Source organism: Myotis myotis, unplaced genomic scaffold (genome assembly GCF_014108235.1).
Source record: "Myotis myotis isolate mMyoMyo1 unplaced genomic scaffold, mMyoMyo1.p scaffold_m19_p_2, whole genome shotgun sequence".
In the NCBI taxonomy this organism is placed as follows: Eukaryota; Metazoa; Chordata; class Mammalia; order Chiroptera; family Vespertilionidae; genus Myotis; species Myotis myotis.
Genome location: NW_023416324.1, coordinates 148,258,670 through 148,274,987, shown reverse-complemented (window position 1 = coordinate 148,274,987; position 16,318 = coordinate 148,258,670). Strand labels below are relative to the sequence as shown.

The window sequence follows — 16,318 nt, the reverse complement described above, 5'->3', positions numbered from 1 at the left end:
TCCGACCTGGAACTGGTGGGGGACTTGCAGTTCTCCTGGTTGGTAGAGGGCGGCCAGGGGAGTCCACACCTCCTTCTGGACAGTCTCGAGGGCCTTCAGCCTGGCAAGCAGGGATGGAGGGGTGTGAGTGTCTGTGGGCACGGACCAAGGGTCAGCGGCTAGGGGCGGAGGGGCCCCAAACAAAACCTCGAACGGTGTCACCCCCAAGGGGCCTGGGGTGTTTCGCGCGCGGAAAAGGGCAAAGGGAAGGAGGACCGTCCAGTCTGCCACGCCAGTCTCTAAGGACAATTTAGTCATAGCCTCTTTTAATGTTCTATTCATTCTTTCTACCTGACCTGAACTCTGGGGCCTGTAAGCACAATGCAATTTCCAATCCGCCCCTAGTATCTTGGCCATTCCCTGACTTACCTGGGCAACAAAAGCTGGACCGTTGTCTGATCCAATTACCTTAGGAATTCCAAACCGTGGAAAGATGTCTTCTAAGATCTTCTTGGCGACCACAGTTGCAGTTTCTCTTTTGGTAGGGAAGGCTTCTACCCAACCTGAGAAGGTATCTATGAAAACTAAAAGATATTTATAACCGTATCGGGCGGGCTTCACTTCTGTAAAATCCACCTCCCAGTAACTCCCGGGCCGGTCTCCCCTGAGTCTGTGTCCGGTCCCGACCTGGGATGAATGTACATTTACCAGCTGACACGCCTTGCATTGCTTAACTACTTCTTCTGAAAGGCGATCGAGTCCTTTGACATAGTGTCCCGTTGCCCGGCTGGTGGAGCTGAGGTGTTTGGCCCCCAGGTGGGTAAGGCGATGCAGTTGTTGGAGGTAGGCAGTGGCTGCCGCCCTTGGTACTACCATTTTTTCCCCTGCAGTTCTCCACACTCCTAGTTTGTCCTTATGGTATTTTTCTGGCCTTTTAAGCAGGTCTTTTTCCTCCTCTAGGGTGTAGTGGAGGGTCTCTGGCTGTGGTGCTGCGGGGCCAACAGCGAGGGCGAGTAGCCGGGGCCCTAGAGCGGCCTGCCTTGCCTCGGCATCCGCTTTCCTGTTTCCTATAGCTGTTTCCGAGGTCCCTTTCTGGTGGCCGGGACAATGGATGATAGCTACCTCCTGGGGGGCATGAATGGCTTCTAGGAGGTCGAGGATTTCCTTTTTATTTTTAATTTCCCTTCCTGCTGAGGTGAGGAGACCTCTCTGACGGTATATAGCCCCGTGCACATGAGCAGTGGCAAAAGCATAACGACTGTCAGTATAAATATTAGCCCGGCTGTTCTCTGCCAGCCTGAGAGCCTGTGTCAGAGCAATTAATTCAGCCTTCTGGGCCGAAGTCCCTTCGGGCAAGCTACTAGCCCAGATAGTCCGGTCCTTGCTGACCACAGCCGCTCCCGCCACCCTCTTACCTTCATAGAGGTAGCTGCTTCCATCCGTGTACCAGGTGAGTTGAGGCTCTGGCAAGGGGGAATCTTTGAGGTCTCTCCTCGGCCCTGTTTCCTCTGCCAGAATGTCACGGCATGAGTGTAGGACTTCTTTGCTCTCAGGATTTACTTCCGGTAGTAAGGTTGCTGGGTTGAGAGCTACCGGAGCCCCGAAGCGGATTCGATCTTCACTTAGCAGGAGACTCTGGTAGTGAGTCATCCGGGCGTTGGATAGCCACCGGTCCGGTGGCTGCCGGATAACACTCTCGAGAGTGTGTGGGGCCACCACAGTTAGTTTCTGCCCCAAGGTAAGTTTGTCCGCATCTCTTACAAGCAGGGCAGTAGCTGCAATTGCTCTTAGACAGCCTGGCCACCCCCTAGCCACTGGGTCTAGTCTCTTGGATAAATAGGCTACCGGCCTCTTCCAGGGGCCTAAGGTTTGAGTTAGGACCCCCCTGGCTACTCCCTTTCTTTCATCTATGAACAGAGTGAAGGGCTTGGCCACATCTGGTAAGGCCAATGCCGGCGCCGAGAGAAGAGCCTTTTTAATGTCGTCAAAGGCTTTCTGATGAGTCTCCCCCCACTCGAAGGGGTTCCCTTGTTTTGTCAGCGGGTATAGGGGCTCCGCTAGGGTTGCAAAACCTGGAATCCAGAGGCGGCAGAATCCAGCTGTTCCCAGGAACTCGCGTACCTGCCGGGGGGTCTGCGGTCTGGGAATCTGGGTGACTGTGCTTTTTCGGGCTTCAGTGAGCCACCTCCTTCCCCCTTCTAGTGCGTATCCTAAATAGGTCACTCTCCGCTGACATATCTGGGCCTTCTTGGCCGAGACCCGGTATCCTAGGCGGGAGAGCTCTAAAAGCAAGGCCCCGGTACCTGTTTCACAGTCCTCCTTAGTAGCTCCGGCGAGGAGAAGGTCATCCACGTACTGGAGAAGGGTGACTTGCGGGTGGTCAGCACGGAAAGCAGCCAGGTCTTGATGAAGAGCCTCATCGAAGATAGTGGGGGAATTTTTGAATCCTTGCGGAAGTCGAGTCCAAGTCAGCTGCCCCGTTATTCCCGAATCTGGGTCTCTCCACTCGAAGGCGAAAATATTCTGGCTGGCAGGATGCAGTCTTAAGCAGAAGAAGGCATCTTTTAAGTCTAGGACTGAATACCACACATGGGACGGAGGGATAGAGCTTAAGAGATTGTAAGGATTGGGGACCGTGGGATGAATATCCTGTACCCTCTTGTTGACTTCTCTTAAATCCTGCACCGGTCGGTAGTCATCAGTTCCGGGCTTTTTTACCGGGAGGAGTGGGGTGTTCCACGGGGAGTGGCACTTAACGAGGACTCCAAGGCGTAGGAGGCGTTGGACATGAACCTTGATCCCCCTCCAGGCTTCTTTTGCCATGGGGTACTGTCGTACTGCAATCGGGGTTGCAGTGGACTTAAGCTCTACTATCACGGGGGGCCGTTCGGTAGCTAAGCCCATCCCCGCAGTTTCAGCCCAAGCTTTGGGGTATTGCTGTAACCATCCCGCTATCCTCTCGTCCTTTCGGACATTACTCTCAAACAGCCGATGCTCGTCTTCGAGCTGGAGTGTCAAGAGAGTAATTGGCTCTCCATGTTGGGTCAGGGTCGGCCCCCGTGGGGTGAAAGTGATCTGAGCCCCCATTTTAGTTAGCAAGTCTCTTCCCAGAAGGGGGGCTGGACACTCGGGTATTACTAAGAAGGAATGAGTCACTCTTCCCGTGCCTAGATCAACTGTCCGGGTGGTGGTCCAGGAATATTGCTCATTTCCCGTTGCCCCTATCACCCAGGAGGTCTTCTGGGAGACTGGTCCTAGTGGTTTCTTAAGAACTGAATATTGGGCCCCTGTGTCTACCAGAAAGTTAACAGGCTTCCCCTCCACCTTAAGAGTTACCCTAGGCTCGGGGAGGGGATCCGAGCCCCGACTTCTTCAATCACTATCTTCCTGGAGTGCCAGCGCCTTCTTTGCTAGTCTCTTTGGGCACTCCCGCTTCCAATGTCCTTCTTCCTTGCAATAAGCACATTGATTCTTCCTTAACGGTGGCCTGTTGCCCAGGGCCCCTGCCTGTCTTCCTTTTCCTCTCTCTTGTGGCTTACTCCCTTCTATTGCTGCGGCCAAGATACGGGTTAGTCTCTGCTCTTCCCTTTTTTCCTTTTTCTCCTCCTTCTCCTCTCTCTCTCTCTCCTTCCGCTGCTCCTTTTCCTCCTCGGTCTCCCTCTTATGGTACACTTTCTCTGCTTCCTTAACTAAATCTTGGAGGGTAAAGTCCTGCAATCCCTCAAGTCTCTGCAGCTTTTTCTTAATATCTAATGCTGACTGCCCTATGAAAGCCATAGCTACTGAGGCCCTCTGCCCCTCCGAGGTGGGGTCAAACGGGGTGTACCGTCTGAACGCCTCCATTAATCGCTCGAGAAAAACAGAAGGCGGTTCAGTGGGCCCCTGTATGACCTCTCTTACCTTAGCCAAATTCGTGGGGCGCCGAGCTGCCCCTCTGAGGCCGGCCACTAGTGTCTGGCGGTAGACCTTCAGGTGCTCCCTACCTTCTGCCGTGTTGAAGTCCCAGTCCGGCCTGGCCAGAGGAAAGGCCGCATCCACCAAATGAGGGAGTAGAGTCGGCCGGCCGTCGGGGCCAGGGGCGTTCTTCCGGGCCTCCAAGAGGATCCGCTCCCTTTCCTCTGTAGTAAAGAGAGTCTGAAGAAGCTGTTGACAATCGTCCCAAGTGGGCTGGTGAGAGAACATAAGGGACTCAACCAGCCCCGTTAGACGCTGGGGATCCTCTGAAAAGGGAGGGTGGTTAGTTTTCCAGTTATAGAGGTCTGCCGAGGAGAAGGGCCAGTATTGGAGTGGCTGGAGCGGAGCCGTTTCATTATCGTCTCCGCGGGGGGGGTGGAGGCCCGTATGGTCGGAGAGGGCAGGCTACGGTCGAATCTGGAGACGCGGGATGTCTCCTCTGACTCCGGGTTCCCTGGGCCGGTCCCTCTGTTGGAGGGGCGGGAGGAGGTGCTGAAGGCTCCGGTCTCCCCGGCGGCTCTGGCTGGAGAGGAGAGGGGTAAGGGGGTGGAGAGTCCAAGAGGAGAAGATCGGTTTGAGAATCTGCCAGGGGACGTTTCGTCTGATCTGCGGCGGGAGGGGCCTGGGCCACGAGAACCCGGGAGGTTCCGGATGGCAGCCAGGGTTTCAGCCAAGAGGGAGGGTTCTGGACCAGGTCCTGCCAGACGACAATATACGGCTGCTGGTCTGGATGGCCCGCCGGGCCTGATTGGAACACCTTATTCTTTACTGCAAAAATAATAGACAGGTCAAAAGTCCCGTCCGCTGGCCATCCCACGCCTAGGGCTGGCCAGTCGGATGAACAGAAAGTCTGCCAAGGACCCTTCTTAACACTGACAGAAAGATTGAGTCCCCGACTCCGGACGTCCGTCCAGTGTGCTACTGTAAGAGAAAGAGGGGTGCTGCTTCCGTGGCCCATGTTACCTGGATGGGAGAAGAGGAGTAAAAGACAAAAACAAAGAACAAACAATGACGCGACAAGACACCGGATCCACAAGAATTTACCCAGATACAGAACGGCCGCTGAGGGATGATATCCCTCCCTAATGCTAGTCCGGCCGGACACGCGAGTGCCCGTTGCCGGACAGCCAGAACCTGAAGTGACCAAGACCTCTTGGTCACCACCCGATCCTGGGGCGTCCCCCAGGGCGACAGTTTTTCTGGCCGAAGCCCCTACGACCAGAGGAGCCGACTCCTTACGGAGCCGACACCCTGTCTTCCTGAAAAACCGAAACTAAGAACGAACAAAGGACAAGACAAACACTGAATGACTCCGGAGTCTGCTTACCTCCAAGACCGATCCCAGCGCTTGAAGGGGGTCGCCTAATCCCGGACGAGCCCCCAAATGTTGGGCCCTAAGACCCCCGGAGAGTCCAGCAGAGGAGGCGACGACCCCAAGTCAAACGCAGAGATCGAGGCTTGATGCAAGAGCAAGAGGATTTTTATTACAAGCGCAGCGCAGGGGCTCTCAGGCAGGCAGGCAACAACACAAAGGAAGTGCTGCTGACTGGAGCCCCGAGCAATTGCAGAACACGGGTTTATAAAGGCAAAAACCACACGCAGGTGGCCGGAAAACAGGGAACTGGGTTACCAGTTAACTCATAACTCATCTTTTACAGGGACAGGTCTTTGTTATTAGTTGACTCATTTCCTAAGGGGCCAGGGTGGTCTGGTATGCGCAGGCCGATCCCGAGGAGTGATAAGATAACTATGCTATGACCAGATCAGGGCGTCAGAGCTTTACGGGAAAGGTCAGGAGGGGGAAGTTCTCTTTAATCTTTACATTAACCAGAGCTTACTGGAAAAGCTGGTCCAGGGGGAAGGGGGGGGGTTTTCAGCGGCCTTACAGAGAAGATCTGATTGTATCACACTTTTCAAGTGACTTTGAGGAGAACAATTTGATCAGGAGATAAATCAGTTTCAACTAGAAGAGTGCCCTGCTCTCTCTGAAACCTGTGGCACCAGGAGGCAAGTTCATCTTGAGGCTGGGAAAGAAGTTTCAAGCATAGAGGTGGGTTTGTTAGACAAGAGAGAGATAAAAAGTGATTTTTAGCAGATGGAACTTGTGCCATACGTGATGAATAGCACATGAATGTGTGTTTACATCTTACCAAATCTGCATGCAGTTTTCATTCCAAGCTGCCCTAATAAAAATTATTATGCATCATGAAATGTATTAGAACTTATTCTGAACTCTGAATTACTTTTGAATATTTGTTTCTGGGTGCTATTCCAAGTAAACACTCTAAACTCTGTACCTATTATTTTGTATTCTGTAGTACAGAGATGCCCCAAACTGATTACCAGTGTTACCTAGGGACTTAACAAAAATAGGTGAATGGATAAATGTTGATGGATGGGTGGATGGATAGATTTTTAAATCCCTCTCCAGATTTATCAAACTGGAAGTCCTGGGAGTAGAGTCCTGGAATTAACACATGTAAAAAATTCTCTTGTTTTTAAATATATTTTTATTGATCTTTTTACAGAGAGGAAGGGAGAGGGATAGAGAGTTAGAAATATTGATGAGAGAGAAACATCGATCAGCTGCTTCCTGCACAACTCCTACTGGGGATGTGCCCACAACCAAGGTACATGCCCTTGATTGGAATCGAACCTGGGACCTTTCAGTCTGCAGGCTGACGCTTCTATCCACTGAGCCAAACCAGTTAGGGCACATGTAAAAATTGCTAAGACTGTTCTGACACTTGACCAAGTTGGAGACTCATGGCATTGCAGTGGGGGTTGTTAGGGAAGAATATTAAACAAAAATAAAGACAGGGAATTGATATTTCTAGGGGTTTCATCTCTGGAGAAATGGCCCTTTCTTTGTTGCCCTGTAGTGGCAGCAGTGAATTCCAAGGAGACACTCTGGTGGGAATTACTCTGGTTTTGGAACCTTCTGTTGGATGTTGCTATAGGGTCCTGCTTCCATCTTTTGGCAGTCAGGTGAGCTGAAGAGAAGCAAGGTCTAGAGAGCTAAAATGTTTCATTTTCACTTATATGCTATTATCTATGAGCCCTAAAAGGTGTTAAGGACAATGTTTTGGAGTCCACTAAAGGGGTGGGGGTAGAACTTACAAGACTGGCACAATAAAGGCATAGTAAAGGTGTGCCCAAGGATCACACTTTTGCTAAGGTGTGACCATTGTAAGGGTGCATTTCAAAGGATAACCAGCAGGTGACCTTTCTGTTAGGTCAGAGGGAGCCCAGGATCAGATGCAAGCAGATGTGTGACGAGATAATGGACCCTCCCTGGAATTTCTAACAGATCAGCGTGCCAGACACAGATACCGGCTTCTCTCTGGAATCCACAAGGACCCCCACACAGATACTGACTCCTTCCTGAATACCCTGCAGACCCCCTGCGGTGGGAACTTCCTCAGCTCATGCCCCCGCCCCTCATTAAACACCTGTATAAAAAGAAACCCCTCTTCCCTGTTAGCAAGAATCCACTGGCCCTGTCTTTGGGGTTTGTGAGTCTCAGATTAAAACTTTTCCCTTTCTTTCTTTTCTAATTGACTCTACTCTCTTTGTTTCCTATGCCGCCTCCTGAGCCACCTAACACTTTCTAAATGTAGTGGGGAAAGATGCAGCCCCAAAGCAGTGCTCACTCTACCCTTTTTTCCATGGCAGCCCCTTCACTCTTTCTTGCTTCTGATGTCACAAATAAAGCATCTTTCCTGATTGGCCTGAGATGTGCTTGCCTGAGTCTTATTATATTGCTAGTTTGCTCTATTTACCTCAAAAGTATCCTCACAATATAAATAATACCCCATGTGCAACACAACATCTCACTTCATCATCTCTCTTCACCCCTTGTTAAAAATGGTGTAGTTATGCAAAGACAGCCATCGAAATTCTCAAGCCCAACCATCACAAAGGCAGTCAAAACAAAGGTGGTCATTTTCCTTTTCTGAACAGTGCATGTTCGGATGGTGTAGTAAAAAAAGATATATCCTTTCCACAACAAGAGGCACTTCACTTTAAATGCCTCCTGTTGCTTTCTAATTTTATGACAAGTTACTAGCCCTTTCTAAACCTTAACTATAAATTGAAGATAATTTCTACTTTACAGGGCTATTGTTAGAATTAATTGGGATACAAATATAAAGTATTTTCTATGTAGGCATTATTCAATAAGAATTAAAAATCTTTCCTCCTTCTACCTACATTTATAGACATCAGAGAAACATTTATTTTTCTACATTTATTTTTCTTTTCTTTTTGATGAGCTCCACAAATATCCAACACTCTAGTCTTATAATTAGGGCTACATAATGAGGGAGCCATGGGCAACTAGGAGTTCCATATATGGGCCTTTAATTTTCGATTATTGTAGGCATGTACATTTTGGGGACAAAAAGTTCATGACTCTCTTCAGATTCTGAAATCACCTTTGACCTACATACCCACCTAAAATGTTGGGAATCACTATTTTATCTGACTAATAAATAATAGTAATTTCCATCTGTAAGTTGGAAATCCTCTCTGTAAGCTTCTGTTGGGCCCTAAGACCCCCGGAGAGTCCAGCAGAGGAGGCGGCGACCCCAAGTCAAACGCAGAGACCGAGGCTTGATGCAAGAGCAAGAGGATTTTTATTACAAGCGCAGCGCAGGGGCTCTCAGGCAGGCAGGCAACAACACAAAGGAAGTGCTGCTGACTGGAGCCCCGAGCAATTGCAGAACACGGGTTTATAAAGGCAAAAACCACACGCAGGTGGCCGGAAAACAGGGAACTGGGTTACCAGTTAACTCATATTTCATCTTTTACAGGGACAGGTCTTTGTTGTTAGTTGACTCATTTCCTAAGGGGCCAGGGTGGTCTGGTATGCGCAGGCCGATCCCGAGGAGTGATAAGATAACTATGCTATGACCAGATCAGGGCGCCAGAGCTTTACGGGAAAGGTCAGGAGGGGGAAGTTCTCTTTAATCTTTACATTAACCAGAGCTTACTGAAAAAGCTGGTCTAGGGGGAAGGGGGATTTTTCAGCGGCCTTACATTCCCCCCTTTTCTTGTGGGAAGTTCCAATCATGGAACTACAGGCTAACGTTTGAGGGTACAGGCTGATACCGCTGTTGGAGGACCATTACCTGAACTGCACTAATCCGGTCCTGGATGAAGGCGATTAAGCGGTTTACTATGCATGGCCCGAATGTCAAAAGGAGGAGTAAAATGATCAGGGGTCCCACGAGAGAGGATATCAGGGTTGTGAACCACGGTGAGCTGTTAAACCAACTTTCAAACCAGCCTTGCTTGGCCTCTCGCTCTCTTTTGCGAGTTTCTAATCTCTCCCTAAGTTTTGACATGGAATCCTTTATCACCCCTGAATGATCAGCGTAGAAACAGCATTGTTCCCTGAGAGCTGCACACAGCCCTCCCTCCTTTAAGAATAGGAGATCTAGTCCTCTCCTATTTTGTAGGACTACTTCAGACAGAGAGGTTAGAGACTCCTCAAGTTTAGTTATGGAGTGCTCTATATGTTTGAGGTCTTCATCTATAGCAGCTCTGAGCTCCTCAGTATAGGTGGGGCCTTTAATGAGGGCTGTTGTCCCTGTTCCTACTCCTGCCGCGACCCCTAGACCTAGGAGAGCAGCCAAGGTCAGTGAAACAAGTTCCCGTTTATCCCGATGGGAAGGAGAATAGGAGTCAAATTCTTTTTCAAATGCATTAGCTTGATAATACATGATCCTGGGGACTAGTTGGACAAGGATACAATAATCTTGAGAACGGTTAAAGGCCTGGGCTGCTAAACATGGAGTAAGTCCCGTACTACAGGCCCACCATCCCCCTGTTGGGGGCACTAAGTAATAGCTTGCAGAGGAGGGATATGCCAGGTTCTCCTTGCAGAGATGCTGGCGGTCCTTTGGCACTTGTCCTATACATGTGCCTTGCCCTGAGACCTCAGTAAGGGTCAACTTCCCCTGCTGTCCCCACGAACAGTGGTCATGGCTGGTGGTGTTGGTATAGTTTCCCTGGAAGGCTATGCCCTCATAGTAGGGGGGCCCTGTAGTTAGGCAGAGCCAGCAAGACTCAGTTAGGTTAGACTTGGACATGTTTAAAGAACTAAAGGCCCCCTCTACCAAGCCTAATAGCCTCTGACCTGAGTTTGTCTCTAGTTCTATGGGGTTGGCCTGTTCCTCCCTGGAGGCTGGGCTAGTTCCTGCCACGGTGGTGGTGGCAAGAGGCCTTTCTTTCGTGGGGAGCTGCCGGCTGGACAAGACGGTGTTGGGTCCTACTGCAACTGGTGGCCTGTAATCCTGTACATCTAATCTTATCTTAAAAAGGAGGCCATCATCATGTTGGTCCTTATACAGCCGGATCCCCCATGTCACTCCCCAGCGCCACTTGTTTAGGTCGTATGACCGCCCAGCTGAGGTGAAGGAGATATTCAGGGCGTTAACCCAACCCCTATGTCCGGAGGTTTGGCTCTCATTTCTCCGAACCTGGATGAGGTCCCACTCGGGGGGCCCTCTGATCCAATATCCAGTACCAGTTGTCTCACATCCCCATTCTGCACAGAAATACTCTCGTTCAGATCCACAATTCTTTCTATGTCCCTGCCTGTCTTTGGGGCATACATAGAATTGGGTCATCGTAAGACGCTCACGGGCCCCCAGATAACTACAGTGAACTCCAAATTGCAAATCTCTTCCTTTTCCTATGTAAGCTCGGGTCTCTATACCTGCTTTAGTCTCTTCTACTGTTCTCTCAGGGAGGTCCCATAGTCTGTATCCTGCTGCCATAGCGCAGAGGTCTGGCGTTAAGTCTGGCCACCATGTCCCTTTAGGTGCTATATTGGTGACCGACCAGGCCGTCTGTCCGGTGTGGGGGGACATTACCCTCCAAGTTAGTCTCTTTGGGGCATGGGGGTTGCTACTTATCAGCGGCAGGCTCAGCAGGAAGAGGGCGGCGGCAAATCCGTAGCTTGAGAGGGTTGTCTGTCTTCTCCACAGTCCATCCATGATCGGTGTCGTCTGATGGGGGTGCCCGCTTGACGTGGGAGGCGTGGATCCAAGCAGCTACACCGTCTACCTTGACCGCTGTTGGGGTTGTCAGCAATACCAGGTGGGGTCCCTTCCACCCCGGCTCGAGATTAGCGGCCCGATGGCGTCTGATGTACACAAAGTCTCCGACCTGGAACTGGTGGGGGACTTGCAGTTCTCCTGGTTGGTAGAGGGCGGCCAGGGGAGTCCACACCTCCTTCTGGACAGTCTCGAGGGCCTTCAGCCTGGCAAGCAGGGATGGAGGGGTGTGAGTGTCTGTGGGCACGGACCAAGGGTCAGCGGCTAGGGGCGGAGGGGCCCCAAACAAAACCTCGAACGGTGTCACCCCCAAGGGGCCTGGGGTGTTTCGCGCGCGGAAAAGGGCAAAGGGAAGGAGGACCGTCCAGTCTGCCACGCCAGTCTCTAAGGACAATTTAGTCATAGCCTCTTTTAATGTTCTATTCATTCTTTCTACCTGACCTGAACTCTGGGGCCTGTAAGCACAATGCAATTTCCAATCCGCCCCTAGTATCTTGGCCATTCCCTGACTTACCTGGGCAACAAAAGCTGGACCGTTGTCTGATCCAATTACCTTAGGAATTCCAAACCGTGGAAAGATGTCTTCTAAGATCTTCTTGGCGACCACAGTTGCAGTTTCTCTTTTGGTAGGGAAGGCTTCTACCCAACCTGAGAAGGTATCTATGAAAACTAAAAGATATTTATAACCGTATCGGGCGGGCTTCACTTCTGTAAAATCCACCTCCCAGTAACTCCCGGGCCGGTCTCCCCTGAGTCTGTGTCCGGTCCCGACCTGGGATGAATGTACATTTACCAGCTGACACGCCTTGCATTGCTTAACTACTTCTTCTGAAAGGCGATCGAGTCCTTTGACATAGTGTCCCGTTGCCCGGCTGGTGGAGCTGAGGTGTTTGGCCCCCAGGTGGGTAAGGCGATGCAGTTGTTGGAGGTAGGCAGTGGCTGCCGCCCTTGGTACTACCATTTTTTCCCCTGCAGTTCTCCACACTCCTAGTTTGTCCTTATGGTATTTTTCTGGCCTTTTAAGCAGGTCTTTTTCCTCCTCTAGGGTGTAGTGGAGGGTCTCTGGCTGTGGTGCTGCGGGGCCAACAGCGAGGGCGAGTAGCCGGGGCCCTAGAGCGGCCTGCCTTGCCTCGGCATCCGCTTTCCTGTTTCCTATAGCTGTTTCCGAGGTCCCTTTCTGGTGGCCGGGACAATGGATGATAGCTACCTCCTGGGGGGCATGAATGGCTTCTAGGAGGTCGAGGATTTCCTTTTTATTTTTAATTTCCCTTCCTGCTGAGGTGAGGAGACCTCTCTGACGGTATATAGCCCCGTGCACATGAGCAGTGGCAAAAGCATAACGACTGTCAGTATAAATATTAGCCCGGCTGTTCTCTGCCAGCCTGAGAGCCTGTGTCAGAGCAATTAATTCAGCCTTCTGGGCCGAAGTCCCTTCGGGCAAGCTACTAGCCCAGATAGTCCGGTCCTTGCTGACCACAGCCGCTCCCGCCACCCTCTTACCTTCATAGAGGTAGCTGCTTCCATCCGTGTACCAGGTGAGTTGAGGCTCTGGCAAGGGGGAATCTTTGAGGTCTCTCCTCGGCCCTGTTTCCTCTGCCAGAATGTCACGGCATGAGTGTAGGACTTCTTTGCTCTCAGGATTTACTTCCGGTAGTAAGGTTGCTGGGTTGAGAGCTACCGGAGCCCCGAAGCGGATTCGATCTTCACTTAGCAGGAGACTCTGGTAGTGAGTCATCCGGGCGTTGGATAGCCACCGGTCCGGTGGCTGCCGGATAACACTCTCGAGAGTGTGTGGGGCCACCACAGTTAGTTTCTGCCCCAAGGTAAGTTTGTCCGCATCTCTTACAAGCAGGGCAGTAGCTGCAATTGCTCTTAGACAGCCTGGCCACCCCCTAGCCACTGGGTCTAGTCTCTTGGATAAATAGGCTACCGGCCTCTTCCAGGGGCCTAAGGTTTGAGTTAGGACCCCCCTGGCTACTCCCTTTCTTTCATCTATGAACAGAGTGAAGGGCTTGGCCACATCTGGTAAGGCCAATGCCGGCGCCGAGAGAAGAGCCTTTTTAATGTCGTCAAAGGCTTTCTGATGAGTCTCCCCCCACTCGAAGGGGTTCCCTTGTTTTGTCAGCGGGTATAGGGGCTCCGCTAGGGTTGCAAAACCTGGAATCCAGAGGCGGCAGAATCCAGCTGTTCCCAGGAACTCGCGTACCTGCCGGGGGGTCTGTGGTCTGGGAATCTGGGTGACTGTGCTTTTTCGGGCTTCAGTGAGCCACCTCTTTCCCCCTTCTAGTGCGTATCCTAAATAGGTCACTCTCCGCTGACATATCTGGGCCTTCTTGGCCGAGACCCGGTATCCTAGGCGGGAGAGCTCTAAAAGCAAGGCCCCGGTACCTGTTTCACAGTCCTCCTTAGTAGCTCCGGCGAGGAGAAGGTCATCCACGTACTGGAGAAGGGTGACTTGCGGGTGGTCAGCACGGAAAGCAGCCAGGTCTTGATGAAGAGCCTCATCGAAGATAGTGGGGGAATTTTTGAATCCTTGCGGAAGTCGGGTCCAAGTCAGCTGCCCCGTTATTCCCGAATCTGGGTCTCTCCACTCGAAGGCGAAAATATTCTGGCTGGCAGGATGCAGTCTCAAGCAGAAGAAGGCATCTTTTAAGTCTAGGACTGAATACCACACATGGGACGGAGGGATAGAGCTTAAGAGATTGTAAGGATTGGGGACCGTGGGATGAATATCCTGTACCCTCTTGTTGACTTCTCTTAAATCCTGCACCGGTCGGTAGTCATCAGTTCCGGGCTTTTTTACCGGGAGGAGTGGGGTGTTCCACGGGGAGTGGTACTTAACGAGGACTCCAAGGCGTAGGAGGCGTTGGACATGAACCTTGATCCCCCTCCAGGCTTCTTTTGCCATGGGGTACTGTCGTACTGCAATCGGGGTTGCAGTGGACTTAAGCTCTACTATCACGGGGGGCCGTTCGGTAGCTAAGCCCATCCCCGCGGTTTCAGCCCAAGCTTTGGGGTATTGCTGTAACCATCCCGCTATCCTCTCGTCCTTTCGGACATTACTCTCAAACAGCCGATGCTCGTCTTCGAGCTGGAGTGTCAAGAGAGTAATTGGCTCTCCATGTTGGGTCAGGGTCGGCCCCCGTGGGGTGAAAGTGATCTGAGCCCCCATTTTAGTTAGCAAGTCTCTTCCCAGAAGGGGGGCTGGACACTCGGGTATTACTAAGAAGGAATGAGTCACTCTTCCCGTGCCTAGATCAACTGTCCGGGTGGTGGTCCAGGAATATTGCTCATTTCCCGTTGCCCCTATCACCCAGGAGGTCTTCTGGGAGACTGGTCCTAGTGGTTTCTTAAGAACTGAATATTGGGCCCCTGTGTCTACCAGAAAGTTAACAGGCTTCCCCTCCACCTTAAGAGTTACCCTAGGCTCGGGGAGGGGATCCGAGCCCCGACTTCTTCAATCACTATCTTCCTGGAGTGCCAGCGCCTTCTTTGCTAGTCTCTTTGGGCACTCCCGCTTCCAATGTCCTTCTTCCTTGCAATAAGCACATTGATTCTTCCTTAACGGTGGCCTGTTGCCCAGGGCCCCTGCCTGTCTTCCTTTTCCTCTCTCCTGTGGCTTACTCCCTTCTATTGCTGCGGCCAAGATACGGGTTAGTCTCTGCTCTTCCCTTTTTTCCTTTTTCTCCTCCTTCTCCTCTCTCTCTCTCTCCTTCCGCTGCTCCTTTTCCTCCTCGGTCTCCCTCTTATGGTACACTTTCTCTGCTTCCTTAACTAAATCTTGGAGGGTAAAGTCCTGCAATCCCTCAAGTCTCTGCAGCTTTTTCTTAATATCTAATGCTGACTGCCCTATGAAAGCCATAGCTACTGAGGCCCTCTGCCCCTCCGAGGTGGGGTCAAACGGGGTGTACCGTCTGAACGCCTCCATTAATCGCTCGAGAAAAACAGAAGGCGGTTCAGTGGGCCCCTGTATGACCTCTCTTACCTTAGCCAAATTCGTGGGGCGCCGAGCTGCCCCTCTGAGGCCGGCCACTAGTGTCTGGCGGTAGACCTTCAGGTGCTCCCTACCTTCTGCCGTGTTGAAGTCCCAGTCCGGCCTGGCCAGAGGAAAGGCCGCATCCACCAAATGAGGGAGTAGAGTCGGCCGGCCGTCGGGGCCAGGGGCGTTCTTCCGGGCCTCCAAGAGGATCCGCTCCCTTTCCTCTGTAGTAAAGAGAGTCTGAAGAAGCTGTTGACAATCGTCCCAAGTGGGCTGGTGAGAGAACATAAGGGACTCAACCAGCCCCGTTAGACGCTGGGGATCCTCTGAAAAGGGAGGGTGGTTAGTTTTCCAGTTATAGAGGTCTGCCGAGGAGAAGGGCCAGTATTGGAGTGGCTGGAGCGGAGCCGTTTCATTATCGTCTCCGCGGGGGGGTGGAGGCCCGTATGGTCGGAGAGGGCAGGCTACGGTCGAATCTGGAGACGCGGGATGTCTCCTCTGACTCCGGGTTCCCTGGGCCGGTCCCTCTGCTGGAGGGGCGGGAGGAGGTGCTGAAGGCTCCGGTCTCCCCGGCGGCTCTGGCTGGAGAGGAGAGGGGTAAGGGGGTGGAGAGTCCAAGAGGAGAAGATCGGCTTGAGAATCTGCCAGGGGACGTTTCGTCTGATCTGCGGCGGGAGGAGCCTGGGCCACGAGAACCCGGGAGGTTCCGGACGGCAGCCAGGGTTTCAGCCAAGAGGGAGGGTTCTGGACCAGGTCCTGCCAGACGACAATATACGGCTGCTGGTCTGGATGGCCCGCCGGGCCTGATTGGAACACCTTATTCTTTACTGCAAAAATAATAGACAGGTCAAAAGTCCCGTCCGCTGGCCATCCCACGCCTAGGGCTGGCCAGTCGGATGAACAGAAAGTCTGCCAAGGACCCTTCTTAACACTGACGGAAAGATTGAGTCCCCGACTCCGGACGTCCGTCCAGTGTGCTACTGTAAGAGAAAGAGGGGTGCTGCTTCCGTGGCCCATGTTACCTGGATGGGAGAAGAGGAGTAAAAGACAAAAACAAAGAACAAACAATGACGCGACAAGACACCGGATCCACAAGAATTTACCCAGATACAGAACGGCCGCTGAGGGATGATATCCCTCCCTAATGCTAGTCCGGCCGGACACGCGAGTGCCCGTTGCCGGACAGCCAGAACCTGAAGTGACCAAGACCTCTTGGTCACCGCCCGATCCTGGGGCGTCCCCCAGGGTGACAGTTTTTCTGGCCGAAGCCCCTACGACCAGAGGAGCCGACTCCTTACGGAGCCGACACCCTGTCTTCCTGAAAAACCGAAACTAAGAATGA

General features: G+C 52.1%; 2 protein-coding genes across 2 annotated transcripts; both read right to left on the bottom strand.

Moving 5' to 3' along the window:
• Positions 1-448: 448 nt before the first annotated feature.
• On the bottom strand, positions 449-4,191 carry LOC118676587 (the record flags this gene model as incomplete). Its single annotated transcript, XM_036350734.1, is given in 2 exon segments — positions 449-486; positions 489-4,191. Coding segments are annotated over 2 exon segments (3,741 nt in total), but the record flags the coding sequence as incomplete, so codon positions are not given.
• Positions 4,192-10,896: 6,705 nt separating this feature from the next.
• On the bottom strand, positions 10,897-15,993 carry LOC118675961 (the record flags this gene model as incomplete). Its single annotated transcript, XM_036349057.1, is given in 1 exon segment — positions 10,897-15,993. A coding segment is annotated over 1 exon segment (5,097 nt), but the record flags the coding sequence as incomplete, so codon positions are not given.
• Between the last annotated feature and the right edge of the window lie 325 nt (positions 15,994-16,318).